Here is a 13,125-nt window from a genome sequence, read left to right as displayed (position 1 = left end):
CAAAGCACTTTACAAAGGAGGTCAGTGTTATCATCCACACTGCAGCTGAAGCTTTTCCACTTTAATTCATTACCAGTTGGGCCAGTAAAAGGCTCAGAATTGCTCTAAGGACTGGTGGTTAGGCTGCTGATCGCCAAGGGAGGAGACTCTGCTTCACCTCTTTCCTCTGTCTGTTAAGAACAGGTTGAAAGAGGGAGCTTCTTTTCTCTTGAGACTGTTCCCCTTTAATTAACTAGGCCAAAACAAGCCTCATTTGCAAGAAGTCCTACGTAGCCTGGTGGTTAGGGTGTGGACATTGGGTATAGGAGAGCCTGGTTCAATCCCTGTCTGTGTGAGAAAGGTTTGGCATAGCAATATTCTTTCCTATTGCAGTTGTTCTACTTTAATTAACTCTTAAATGGTCCAAAGCAAATATCATTAGCAAGCAGCCTTGTATAGCCTGGTGGCCAGGGCCTGCACCTATGGTGTTGGAGAGCCTGGTTCAAGTCCCTGGTCCTGAAGGAGCTAGGATTTGAGTTGCGTGTATCTTTTCTGTTGAAACTGTTCTACTTTAGTTAACTATGAACTGGGCCAGGCAACAGTCTAGGGTCACTCTATAGTCCAGTGGTTAAGTTGCTTGCTTAAGAGGTGGAGGATTCTGGTTCAAATCCTTCCTCTGACTATTTAAAAGGATTTGGAGAAGGCTATCCCACCTCCCAGAAGAGAAGTGGGAGGTTCCTGTTTAGGTCCCCTTTCGCTTGCGGAAGGCCCTTGTCTTTCTGGAAACGGAAGGGGGGTTTGAACAGAGATCACTCACTTCACAAGAGTGGTGGGTGGGGGCAAGGGCGGGAGGGGCGGTGGCTGGGGGGCCAGGTGGGGGTGGGGCTGGGAGGTGTAAGCGGGAGGCGGGTGGTCTCCTGGGAGGTGGGAGAGCCTTGGCACAACCCCTTGCAGAGGAGGGGTTGGGCCTGGGGTCTCCCACAGCCTGGGCGGGTAGCCTAGCCGCGGGGGACAAAAGTGACCTTGCTTTTTTAAGGTGCGCCCCCCCCACCCCCACTCCCACCAAATATTTAAGTAAAAGGCCCCAGAGGCAGCCAATACATGTTGTAAACCCCTTCCCCGTGGCAGGGATTGAACCAGGGCCCTCAGTATCCTAGGGGAATGCCCAAACCTCTACACCAGAGAAGGCATCTCTTTAGAGGAGCTTGCTTTGGAGTAATTCATAGTTAATTAAAGTGAAACCAGCTTCAAGAGGAAAGGCTGGGGGCGCTCCCGCCTCAAATGTCCGTCCCTCCCCAGGCAGAAGGAGGGATTGAACTAGAGGCTTTGCTAGCCCAGGGGAGTACCCAAACCACTACACCACAAAAGGCATCTCTTTGGGGGTACTTGCTTTGGCCCAATTCATAGTTAATTAAAGTGGAACCAGATTCGCGAGGAAAGGACAAGAGAGCGTCCTCTTCAAATCCTGCCCCACAGGAGCGAGAGAGAGAGAGAGAAGAACTGAAACCAGGGCATCAACATCTCAAGAAAGGAGGTTAACCCCTGAGCTAGTGAGGATGTCTCATTTTTGTTTGGCCCAATTTATAGTTCAGTAACAAGGAAACACTTCAACAGGAAAGGCTGAAGATGCTTCCCCCTTCAGATCCCTGTCCTTCACCAGGGTCTTCATCCCACAAAAAACCCCAACTCTGAGCTACTGCGGGCGCCTCACCTTTACATCTTGCTTTGGCCCAATTCATAGTTCATTAAAGTGGAACAGTTTCACGAGGAAAGGTTGAGAGGGGTAGGGGCCCACATCAGAACACCTTATAATCCAGCAGTTGGGCCAGCTACTTGAGAGGTAGGTGGCGGCTGTTCAAATCCTTTTTCCTCAAGCAGCTGGGGGTTTGAGTCAGACTCTCCCCCAGCTGTGGTGAGTACCCAAACCACTGGACGATACAGTGATTCTCAGGCTGTCTGTGGCCCCATTACTACAGTGGAACAGTTTCAACAAGAGATGAAAAGCAGCCCACATCAGAATATCTCCTATCTTAGGGCACTTACATGAGAGACAACAGATCCCTGTTCATCTCCATCCTTACAAGGGGGCAGGTGGGGAGTGGGTGGGTGTGAGAGAGAGAGAAGCAACAGCTACCATTTAGGTGCCCATTTCCATGTGCAGACAAGCGATCATATCTGGTAAATCAGATGCATGATTCATGGCTCAAGATTTCTAACATGAATTAACTATCCTTATATTCTGAACCTGGGTAAGCATCCCAGCTGCGCTGCCATGGCACGCACACATCTCCTTGCTGTGCTGTGTCTATTTGCTGCGGCTCAGTAACGTTAAGGAAAGGAGGATACATGCAGTATCCTGTCTGGAGACTGAGGTTCAAAGCCAGACTAGCATAGCTTACAAAGGGAAGAGTTTGTGGTGGCCTGCAGGGGAGCAGCATTGTTTCAGGACAGGATACAGCTCTCTAGAGGTTTGCATGGTATCTCCCACTTTCAGAAGCAGTACGTTTCCCTTCCTTTTCCCTTAGGGTTCAGTCCTGCAAGCCCTCCATGGACTCTTACTTGAATTGTATGATCTTTGAAGCAGAGAGCATCTCTTTGTTCTGTTTGTACAGCACCTATCACAATGGGGGACACACGATAAACAGCATCACAGAGGACATATTAGAGCAGGCCCGTATTCTTCAGGGGGCTAGGGCTATGAGATGTAAAATTAATGCAGAGTGCTGTTTGCTTTCCCTGCAGGGCGAGTACTCTGGGTTCGTATACAGCTATGCAGTGGAGGAACCTCTCTCTGTGGTTCACAAGGTGGCTGGCTACCTGCCGAGCTTATTCTGGGGGTTCATCACACTAGGCAGGCTCGTCTCCATCCCTGTGTCCTACCGAATGAAACCTGCAACCATGGTGACCATAAATGTGGTAAGGCCAACTGTACTGTCACCCTCTGCACAGCGTTTCTGATCTGGAGGGGAAAGAATCTTCCCCAGAAGCGGACTGAGCTAGCTCAAAGGCTTGGTTACCCTGGGTATTCTTGCACCAATGTAGCTACATATCCCTTATGTGGATATGCCTCAGCAATGCAAGCAGTGATTTGCACCCCAATTTAGGCAAGGCGGCACAAATCACCATGTACACCACTGCTAACCGAGTACAAAGAACCCAAAGCAAGACAAAGGACTTAGTCTGAAAACATTTTTTAACTTTTATTGCATTGTTGATTTCTCTCATAGGCTAAAATCTGTCCGACTAGAACTCAGTGGAAATGTTGAGTGACGTGGACGTCAACTTTACTTACTCTTATGTCCTCTGACAGGACAACAGAAGACTCAAAGTCCATAAATATTTCAATACAGCCCACTGTGCCCATAATTCTGGTTGCAGTGCCCCTCGGCTTATAATGAAATCATTCTGTAGAAATAAGTAATTTAACGGAGTGCTCCAACCAATCTGTATTGTTGTCTAGTAATTAGGCAATGTCATGATCACAAATGCAAACTAACGCCCATTGGAAGGAATAATTTTAACTACTCCATCTACTTTGCTGGGTTCTAATGACTGCTAATCACTTGGAGGGGTGCTCTGCCTGTCTCAGTGAAATGCTCAGCATGCAGTAACAGTCAAAAAGCAAATGATATGAGGATGTGTAAGGAATTGGATAGAAAACGCTAAAGTAATCATGCCTTTATGTAAATCAGTGGTGCACCTCTACCTAGAATACTGTTAGCTGTGGTCACCTCATCTCAAAAAAGGCGGTGGAAGATGGACTAGACGAGAGGCAACAAAAATTATTAGAGGCCAGGAGAGAGTGTTATGTGACAAGGGATTGAGAAGATTTAGAGTGGTTGAAGAGGAGATGAGATGAGGCAGAGAAATTCAGGCTCTCCTAATCACCCTTCCTTCTAATATAAGAACCAGGGGGAAAACAGCTAAATAGAAACAGTTTACCAAGATGTGTGGTGGATTCTCCACCCCTGGCAATTTTTAAATCAAGATTGGATGTTTTTCTAAAAGATATGCTCTAGTTTAATCAGGAATTAATTCAGGGAAGTTCTCTGGCCTGTGTTTTACAGAAGGTCAGACTAGATGATCATAGTGGTCCCTTCTGGCCCTATAATTATGAATCTGTAAGGCAATTCATTTAAAATTGGGAGAAAAAAAGGAAACCTTTTATAGAATGTATAGTTAACCTGGGGAATTCACTGCCACAATATACATGTGAAGCTAAGAGCATGGTAGAATCATGGGAAAATGGGACTGGATATTTATGGGTCTAATTTTTCAAAAGTGAGGAGTGCTTTCTAAAAACCAAGTGCTTTTGAGGTGTTTTAAATTGGGCATCCAAACACTGAGGCACCGAATCACAAATTGCTTTAAAAAAAAAATCAGGCCACAGAGGAACAGCCACGTCACTTCGTTTTTTAAAATTAAGAATATCTGAAGCCCAGAGGGCTTCAGAACATAAATCAGTCACTAACAGCCTGAATTAGGGAGAAACTTCCCCCTACTGCCAGGTTATTTCCATAGTTCTGACAATTCTTGCAATTTCCTCTGAAGTGTTTTACTAGTCACCAGACTAGGTAGACCACTCCCTGGTTTGATCTGGCACGACTGAACATCTGAGGACTAAGGATCCAGACTCCTGGGTTCTATTGTTAACTAGAACTGATTTGGGGGGCTCCTTCTAGTCCTGTTGAATTTATTGGAAGTTTTGCCTTTTACTTCAATGGCAACCAAATCTGCATTACGCAAGTATACTTACAGATAGAAAATTATGTACCTATTTTGACTGTCTGTGATCACTGAATAAAATTTGTTCTAGAATTGCAATTATTAATATTGTATGTACACAGTTTTGACAGTCATTTAGGATTAAAATTTGACTTAACTCTCATATTAAGTTAAATTTAGAGGAATGGCTTTTAGATTCCAGGTTGCTCTGTGTGTTTTTATACATGCACACATTTTTAAAACCACCTATCACTTAGTCCTGAAGGAATTAAGGGGAAAAAACAGCGCCTTGATTTTTGTCTGGGATTACAAAATGTGGTGAGAGCTCCCCCTGCTGGGTGGTCACTAGCAATTCAGCAAAACAGCACAGAGTTGTGGCTTGAAGAACAATTGTGTGCAAATGAGGGAAATCGCAAAAATCTGCATTTAAGGCTCACTCGAAACACCAAATTGCAACATCTAGAAAATCAGAGGGAGCTTGAGGGTAATCTTAATTCTTTGTCTAATGAACTTGGGACAGATGGTTCTGCTTGGCTTTTTGACCAGAATCCAAAGTAGCTGGCTTATGTCCCTCTAGTGAGGGTATTGAATACTGCATTTGAAGGTGAATCGACTCTGATTTCTAGCTGTGAGCTCAGTCAGTGAATAGTTATTCCTATGTGACGTGCAGATTATGCCTGTAACTCAATGTTCAGAGACAAAGCTCAGTTAAGCTAGCTCGCTTAGACCAGATAAATCTACTTCTTTTCCAGGCCCTCAACTATTCTTTTTAAAAGCCCGCTAGAGCCCAGTGCTACCTCAGCGATTATTTTCTTCCCTGACAGTGACTCTGGGCTTGTATTGTTGCAGGTTGGAGTGCTTGCAACTTTCCTCCTGCTCCTGATTTTCTCCTACAGCGTTGTCTTCCTGTTTGTGGGCACAGCGTGCCTGGGTCTCTTCCTCAGCAGCACCTTCCCTAGCATGCTGGCCTACACGGAAGACATCCTCCAATACAAAGGTGAGCATCCCTACCCCCTGTCAGATTCTGAGCAGAAAAAGTACCAGCAGCAAGCAAGCCCCTTTTCACGTTCCTAAGATCATGCTTTGCAGGTTACCCAGGAATAGCTCCAGCCTCCATGCACCACGTGGTAGGGTAGATATGTGGGAAAATGGAGAATGAATGGCTAACAGGGAGCACAGGTCCTTCTGCACACAGTGGAGAGTGGGAGGATCAGGTAACTTTTTACTGGTACCCTGGCTGGCTGCAGCCATTATTTTTTTAATATCCTCTGCTGTCCATAAGGAAGCAAAGGGCTTACAGCACAATAGGTTGCCAGGCAGTAACCTGCGGTATAGACAAGCCTTGATAGAATATCAGAATGCAAAAGGGCCATATTTGTGCAGGCTCATGAATGTAGAACCGGTGGGTCTCACCTCACAGAGCTCTAGCCTGGGGCATTCTTGGCCCTCTGAAGCTATTCATTTCAGCAGTTCCTAGAACTTGTACCATTTGTTTTCAGGCTGTGCCACGACAGTATTAGTCACTGGAGCTGCAATTGGAGAGATGGTGCTACAGTTACTCGTGGGGTCGGTAAGTGCAGAAAAAAGGAAAAACCCAGGATATGCCCTGAATTGACGAGAATTTTAATTCAAGCACATACAGATCTGTATTTGAGTGAATGGAAGTCTTAAGGCTTGCCTACACAAGATGAGGTGTACACGTACCTCACAACAGCCTGCTGCCATGCACTAAAAGTCCCCTAGTGCTCTTTAAATCTACCCGATTTAGTGGATTAAAGTACACTAGGAGGCATGTATTGCACGGCAGTAGGGTTTACATGAACACTTAGTGCATGGCCGTTTTATACAGACAGTTCTGAAAGCTACATAGTCATTCTGCAAGGAAAGAGGGGGCAGTCTTCTGTAGAGAAAACAGGCAATACAATCAGTGGGAGCTGCTAAGAGACAGCTACCATCAAGTGCTGAAGAGTGCTAGATGTAATTATAAAAGTGCCCACTCTTACAGCGGTATGCCTACAGTGGAACTGTGGTTTCCAGGTTTCCAGGGTAAATCTAGCCCAAAAAGCAGTAGAGTCATGGTGGGATGGGCTAGCTGCTCTACTCCACACCTTACCATCACCAAGCAATGCTGCTACAGCTATGGGTTGTTTTGCATTACCTCTTGTGTTAGAAATTCAGTTGTCCAAGTTGGGAGAACTGTGGAAGCAACATATTCATTGAGTGAAGTTCCTTAGAGCAGTAATGCCCTGTAGTGGAGCAGCTGCCTCACTCCAATAAACAGGAGTTAAAAGCAGCCAGGCTAGGCTGATTGGGGAAGCAGCTACAGCTGTGGCCAGCTCAATTAGGGCCCAGCTGGCCCTGATAAGAGGGCTGTGGGTTAGAAGCTGGAAGAGTCTCTCTCTGGTCCTGGAGGGAAAGGGGCTAGCTGCCTGAGAGGAAGGTACCTGAACTGGAGCAGTGCTGGGGAATAGGGCAAGGGAACTCCAGCCTGGTAAAACGCCAGGTTGCAGGCCATGTGTTGAAGGCCTACAGAGGTGCTGGGCTGCGGAGATACAGCCTGGGAATAGGCAAAGGCAGTAGGTCCTACCCCCTGGCCAAAGATGAGTGGCTATTACAGACTGTAGTCTGCCCCGGTGAGCAAGGAGAGATGATGACTGGCAGTAGCCACTGAGGCAAGGTGGGTTTAGAGGGTTGGGGATTCCCCTAGGAGGGGAGACCCAGTGTGTGGGGGTACTGTGGGGGCAGAACCCTGAGGTAAAGGGGCACCAGGAGGGACACGGGGGCCTGAGGCAGGTGAGATACCAGCCTGCAGAGGGTGCTCTGAAGCTGGAAAAGAGCTAATTCCAAGATGACCAGCAGGAGGCACCATGGCGGTGAGTCAAGCTTCGCTACATGCCCTAGATGTAAATCTACCCAGTTCCAGGGCTTCCAAAAGCTCCATTCCCCACTGTTCTTTCTGCCATGAGTTTATATAACTTTTTTTTGGGGGGGGGATGGAGGAGTAAGCAGAGTCTGCCAGGTGGTAAAACAAGAATATCAATTCACCTTGTATCTGGTTCAGGTAGGTCTTGGTTAGGCCATTTCATGGCAGGATTTATTTGTATAACACACATATAATACATGTGCATAAAACAGGCCATCTGTACAGATGGATAGCAAGAGAGTCTAGAGAGCCAACACAGCCTGTGAAAACAGATGGGCCTTGGCACCTGCCTTGCAGGCCAACAGATTGGCTTGGCCAGACCAGCAGGGGAAATGGATTCCTGAGCTGAAGGTTCCCCTATGTTCAAACAAAGGAACACTGCTGACCTCTGCCAGGCGTGATGTAAACAGCCTGCTGCTCCCTGTGGCTTGCCCTGGTATGAAGCACCTCTCCCACTGGACTTAAGACCCTTATTTTTCTTTATTGCAGATTATCCATGATCAGGGCAGCTACAGTTTCCTGGTTTGTGGGATGATCTTTGGAGGTTTGGCCTTTATGTTCTACACTTTCCTTTTGTTTTTCCACAGGATGTACCCCAAGCCCTCATCAGGTAAGAAAATGCCAGCAGTTAGGCCTGCTTTAGAATGACAGGAAAAATGACATGTGCATTAACATACAGCCAGTGTGCAGCGTTCCAAGTAAAATGCAAGGAAATGTTTATTTTCCTGCTGCTTCCTGTTCCCTCTTCCTGCTCTGACTTGCCCACAAAACCCTGGCAGACACACTTTGCTGATATGGGAAGACATCAAGCAGGTTTTAAGGGGTAAGGGAGGAACCATAAATTGAGTGGGATGATAGCTGAGAAACCAAATCACTCTGCTATGTAACTAGTAGAAGCAAGTCCTGACAGTTGCAACCTGTACCGTCTCTCTGGCCTGCTTCCTAGCTAAGCCCACGAATAATGCAACCTTCCCTCTGAAAGACACAAAGCCAGAGCTTGTAATAGTGTTGACGTAACATGCTTAGACTTGGTGCCACATGACATGCTGTGTAACAAACTAGAATGATATAAAATAAACATGGCACCCATTAAATGGGGTGAGCTGATAGGTCTCAAAACATAACTGTAAATGGGCAATAGTCACAGAGCAGGTGTTCCCAATGGAGGACTGTAGGGATTGATTCTTGGCCCTATGCTAGTTAACATTATCAACAGTGACCTGTCAGAAAACACACCATCAGTTTGCAGATGACACACAAACTGGGGAGTGATAAATAAGAGGAAAGGTCACTCACAGAGAGCAATCCAGAGCACTTGGTGAACTGGATGCAAGCAAACAATATGTCTTTTAATACAGCTAAATTTAAATGTATACATGTAGGAACAAAGAAGGTGGTAGATACTTGCAGGATAAGGGACTGCATTCTGGGAAGCAGTCGATTATCCACCACAACCTCCAGACCTTTTTCTGACCAACAGAACATGAGCACCCAGTGTTGAGCTTTGGCCAAAAGAACTAATTTGATCCTGGGATGCAAGAATGGGAATCTCAAGTAGGCAGAGAGATTATTTCACCTCTGCATTTAGGACTCGGTGACTACTGTGTCCAGTTTGGGTCCCCACAATTCAGAAAGGATATTGATCAATTGGAATGAGTTCAGAGAAGAGCAATGAGAATGATTAAAGGAATAGAAAACATGCCTTATAAAAACAGATTCAAAGTGCTCACCTGATTAAGTCTAAATATCTACAGTGGGAACAAATATTTAATAATGGGCTCTTCAACCGAGGAGAGGAAGATATAACATGATCAAATGGCTGGAAGCTAAAGCTAGACAAATTCAGACTGGAAATAAGGTGTACATTTTTAACAGTGAGTAATTCATCTTTGGAACAATTTAACAAAGATTATGGTGGATTTTCCATCACTGACCAATCACAATTGGATTTCTTGTTTAAAGCTCTGCTCTAGGAATTATTTTGGGGAAATTCTATAGCCTTGGTTATACAGGTCAGACTAGATTATCAGTGACCCATTCTGGCCTTGGAATCTATGAAATGTCTTAGTTGCAAACTCTAGATGGGCAGCTGCTTTCTTTGGAAGCTAAAGACAGCATTGATAAATTCTATCCAGGTGAGAGATGGAACATTTCCTGTGTTGTCTCTGATACAGTGGGCTGTTACAGCACCCTTTGCACCAACATCACTGTTCCCCAGAAAGGAATTAAGCCTCCTGACACCCCTATGAAGTAAACCCATTTTGAAAGCAAGTGACTAGAGGTCCTGCAAAGTTGTGACTTGCCCAAGATAAGTCAGGCAGTCCCAATGCTAGGAATAGATTGAACTTGTGCTGTGTAAACCATCTGACACTCCCCCTTACTTTTTATTGATTGGTACTAGGGATGCCTCCCAAAATTAAACCTCTCTAAGGCAGAGGAAACTGCCTCTGCACCAATAACTTCAAGAACTACTGCAACTAGCAGTAACAACTAGACTAACACGGCTGTTACTCTGGAATAGTGCAACTAGGTATCCAATAGAGCAGAGGGCCTCATTTTATGTTCAAACATGTTAGAATGAATGCTCATTGATTCTGCACATAGTGTTATACTGACAGGTGAACTAATCTTATTTTGCAGCAGTGGATGCCTCCTCACCTGACAAGCCAGCAATGATGGGCGACCCTAGACTTTATCAGCGCTAAAATGAAAGTATAACCCTGGACAAGGAGTTATGTATTTGCAATAAACACAAATCATCAAGCATTACTAGGAAGGATGATTTCACACTAATGACATGGTAAATTACCTGAGTTTTCTGCAATCAAAAATGTTAAATTTGAATAAGTCAGAACCAACCAAACATCCCAAGTCACCTTGGGAGGCTAAGTACAGCCAGCAGAAGTTGCTCATGTCTGTTATTCCACTAAGAAGGTCAAACTGCAGAATCCTGGAAATCTGCAATTTATGGCAGCTTGGTGGAGAAAAATTCCTCTTGTAAGCAAGCTTCTCTTCAGAGGAAAGGCTGGAAGTTGTAAGTCTTACTGTTTCATGTGTCCTATTTTGCATATCATCACCTGGTTTAGAGTTACTATAACCAATAGCAAAAAGAAAAGGAGTACTTGTGGCACCTTAGAGACTAACCAATTTATTTGAGCATGAGCTTTCGTGAGCTACAGCTCACTTCATTGGATGCATGCCGTGGAAACTGCAGCAGACTTTATACACAGAGAATATGAAAAAATACCTCCTCCCACCCCACTGTCCTGCTGGTAATAGCTTATCTAAAGTGATCATCAGGTGGGCCATTTCCAGCACAAATCCAGGTTTTCTGGGTGGGGGGGATGTGAGAAAACCTGGATTTGTGCTGGAAATGGCCCACCTTAATTATGCACATTGTAGGGAGAATGGTCACTTTGGATGAGCTATTACCAGCAGGATTGGGAGTTTGTGTGTGTGGTTTTTGGGAGGGGGGTGAGAGAACCTGGATTTGTGCAGGAAATGGCCCAACTTTATTATCATGCACATTGTGTAAAGAGTTGTCACTTTGGATGGGCTATCACCAGCAGGAGAGTGAATTTGTGTGGGGGGGTGGAGGGTGAGAAAACCTGGATTTGTGCTGGAAATGGCCCACCTGATGATCACTTTAGATAAGCTATTACCAGCAGGACAGTGGGGTGGGAGGAGGTATTTTTTCATATTCTCTGTGTATAAATAAAGTCTGCTGCAGTTTCCACGGCATGCATCCGATGAAGTGAGCTGTAGCTTACGAAAGCTCATGCTCAAATAAATTGGTTAGTCTCTAAGGTGCCACAAGTACTCCTTTTCTTTTTGCAAATACAGACTAACACGGCTGTTACTCTGAAACCTATAACCAATAGGTTTCTCTATTGATGTGTAAGCACAGGACCCCTTTGTAGCCATGGTCCTGACAACCTACAGCACCAATTCTAGCTTTTAATTAATACAGAACAATCCTCTGCGTAAGGCTGCACTGCAAGAGTGTTTCAGAATTAGTTTTCCAGCAACCAGATCTGGAAGAGTAGCCAGGCTTCAAATATGCTCCCAAACGGGAAATCACAATATTAGCAGAAAACACCAGGTGCACTTTGATAACAGGATCAATCTATATTACACAGTATCAGATATGTTCATTGCAGCAGAGCCATAATCAATGGGCTCTAGCATACAAAGTATTTAAATTAGTTATATAGCAGAGGAAAAAGTGACTTTTGCTTAAGTCACTGGTAAGCTGCAAAAGTGACTGGTTCAAGTAGCAGTGTTTTGGGGAGGTTTGTAGTCTTGCTTCTATCTGAAACCTTAAGCAGATGTATCTAGGCTCCACCTCCACCCATTTAATCTGTGCAATAACCTCTACAAAAGGTGCCTTCCATGAGAGAAACTCTCGAGGTACTGTATACCCCAAGAATGATCTGTTACAAGACAATACTAGCAAATCTAAAGATGCTAACTTTCTGGAGATACTTTAGGAAAGTTTGAAGAGATAAAGGCTTTAGTGTGATTGTATGTGGATGGATGTACATATGTGTGTGTATATAAAGCAATGTTAATTAAAAGTGATTACTATATTCTCACTAGGCTCTGAGTGTAACTGTTACAGGACCTGAACAATTTCAACCAAACCCCTTCTAGCCAGACAACCCTGAGGCTGAGACTAGGATGGGTTCTCCAATGAAACAACTTCAATTGTTATCTAGAGCAATTTGACTTAAGTCCTTATTTATTCTGTTCCTTATGCACAATTCACTTTGGAATTCCAAACTGCAGTGCCCTCTATAAATCCAGTTGCAGTGCCCTTTGGAATTTGTATCCCACCTACTGTTTTCCCCATACTTAACAATGCAAAATCTCTTCCCAGAAAGCTCCCTTAGGAGGTAGTACTTTTGTAAAACTAGTTTATGGCCATACATTATGTAAGGTGAGCACACACTAGCCCTCACCAAAGAGAGGAAACAGAATGGAGGTGTTAGATTAAATACAAAATAAATCATTACGCGTAGGTGTCCTCCAGAAGAACAGTTTTTAGTTAGTGTGACTTTACTCCTTCAGGTGGAACTGGAAATGCACTGTAATTCCTCTGTGCCACCAGCTGGTGCCACTCTTACTGTACAAGTGGTTCAGTGAGGCAGGACAACAGGTCTTAGTAATTGTTCTGCAAATATTCCCCATTACAGCCAATCAATAGCTGGTATTAGGGTGCATTTCAAACTCCTCTTACAGTAGGAAAACCCTTCTTTAACAGAGGGCCTGAGATAAGAGATCCTTTCCCACCCTCATAAGACACGTCTCTTTCCTGCATTTTGGGGGGGGAGGGAAAGAGTCAACCACCTGTCGCTATGGGTACAACCGGACTGAATTAGGTTATGCACCAACACAATACAGGATTAATATGAAAAACTTTAAATATCCAGTCATTTGCTATCTTCAAAGGGGTCTACTCCAAATAAGATATTACCTGTATTAGAGATCCTAGTATT

General features: G+C 44.7%; 1 protein-coding gene across 1 annotated transcript in view; it reads left to right on the top strand.

Moving 5' to 3' along the window:
• Positions 1-10,805, top strand: part of SLC60A1 (solute carrier family 60 member 1) — a 38,144-nt gene extending 27,339 nt beyond the window's left edge. Inside the window, exons 6-10 of the mRNA XM_073320296.2 lie at positions 2,722-2,895; positions 5,554-5,701; positions 6,204-6,274; positions 8,117-8,237; positions 10,268-10,805. Coding sequence (XP_073176397.1) covers positions 2,722-2,895; positions 5,554-5,701; positions 6,204-6,274; positions 8,117-8,237; positions 10,268-10,332 — 579 coding nt within the window. The 3' untranslated portion in view covers positions 10,333-10,805. The remainder of the gene's footprint in view (positions 1-2,721; positions 2,896-5,553; positions 5,702-6,203; positions 6,275-8,116; positions 8,238-10,267) is intronic.
• Positions 10,806-13,125: the final 2,320 nt, after the last annotated feature.

This window comes from Lepidochelys kempii, chromosome 21 (genome assembly GCF_965140285.1).
Source record: "Lepidochelys kempii isolate rLepKem1 chromosome 21, rLepKem1.hap1, whole genome shotgun sequence".
Lineage (NCBI taxonomy): Eukaryota > Metazoa > Chordata > Testudines > Cheloniidae > Lepidochelys > Lepidochelys kempii.
The sequence above is the reverse complement of the archived record's forward strand: the minus strand, read 5'-3'. Positions and strand labels throughout refer to the sequence as shown.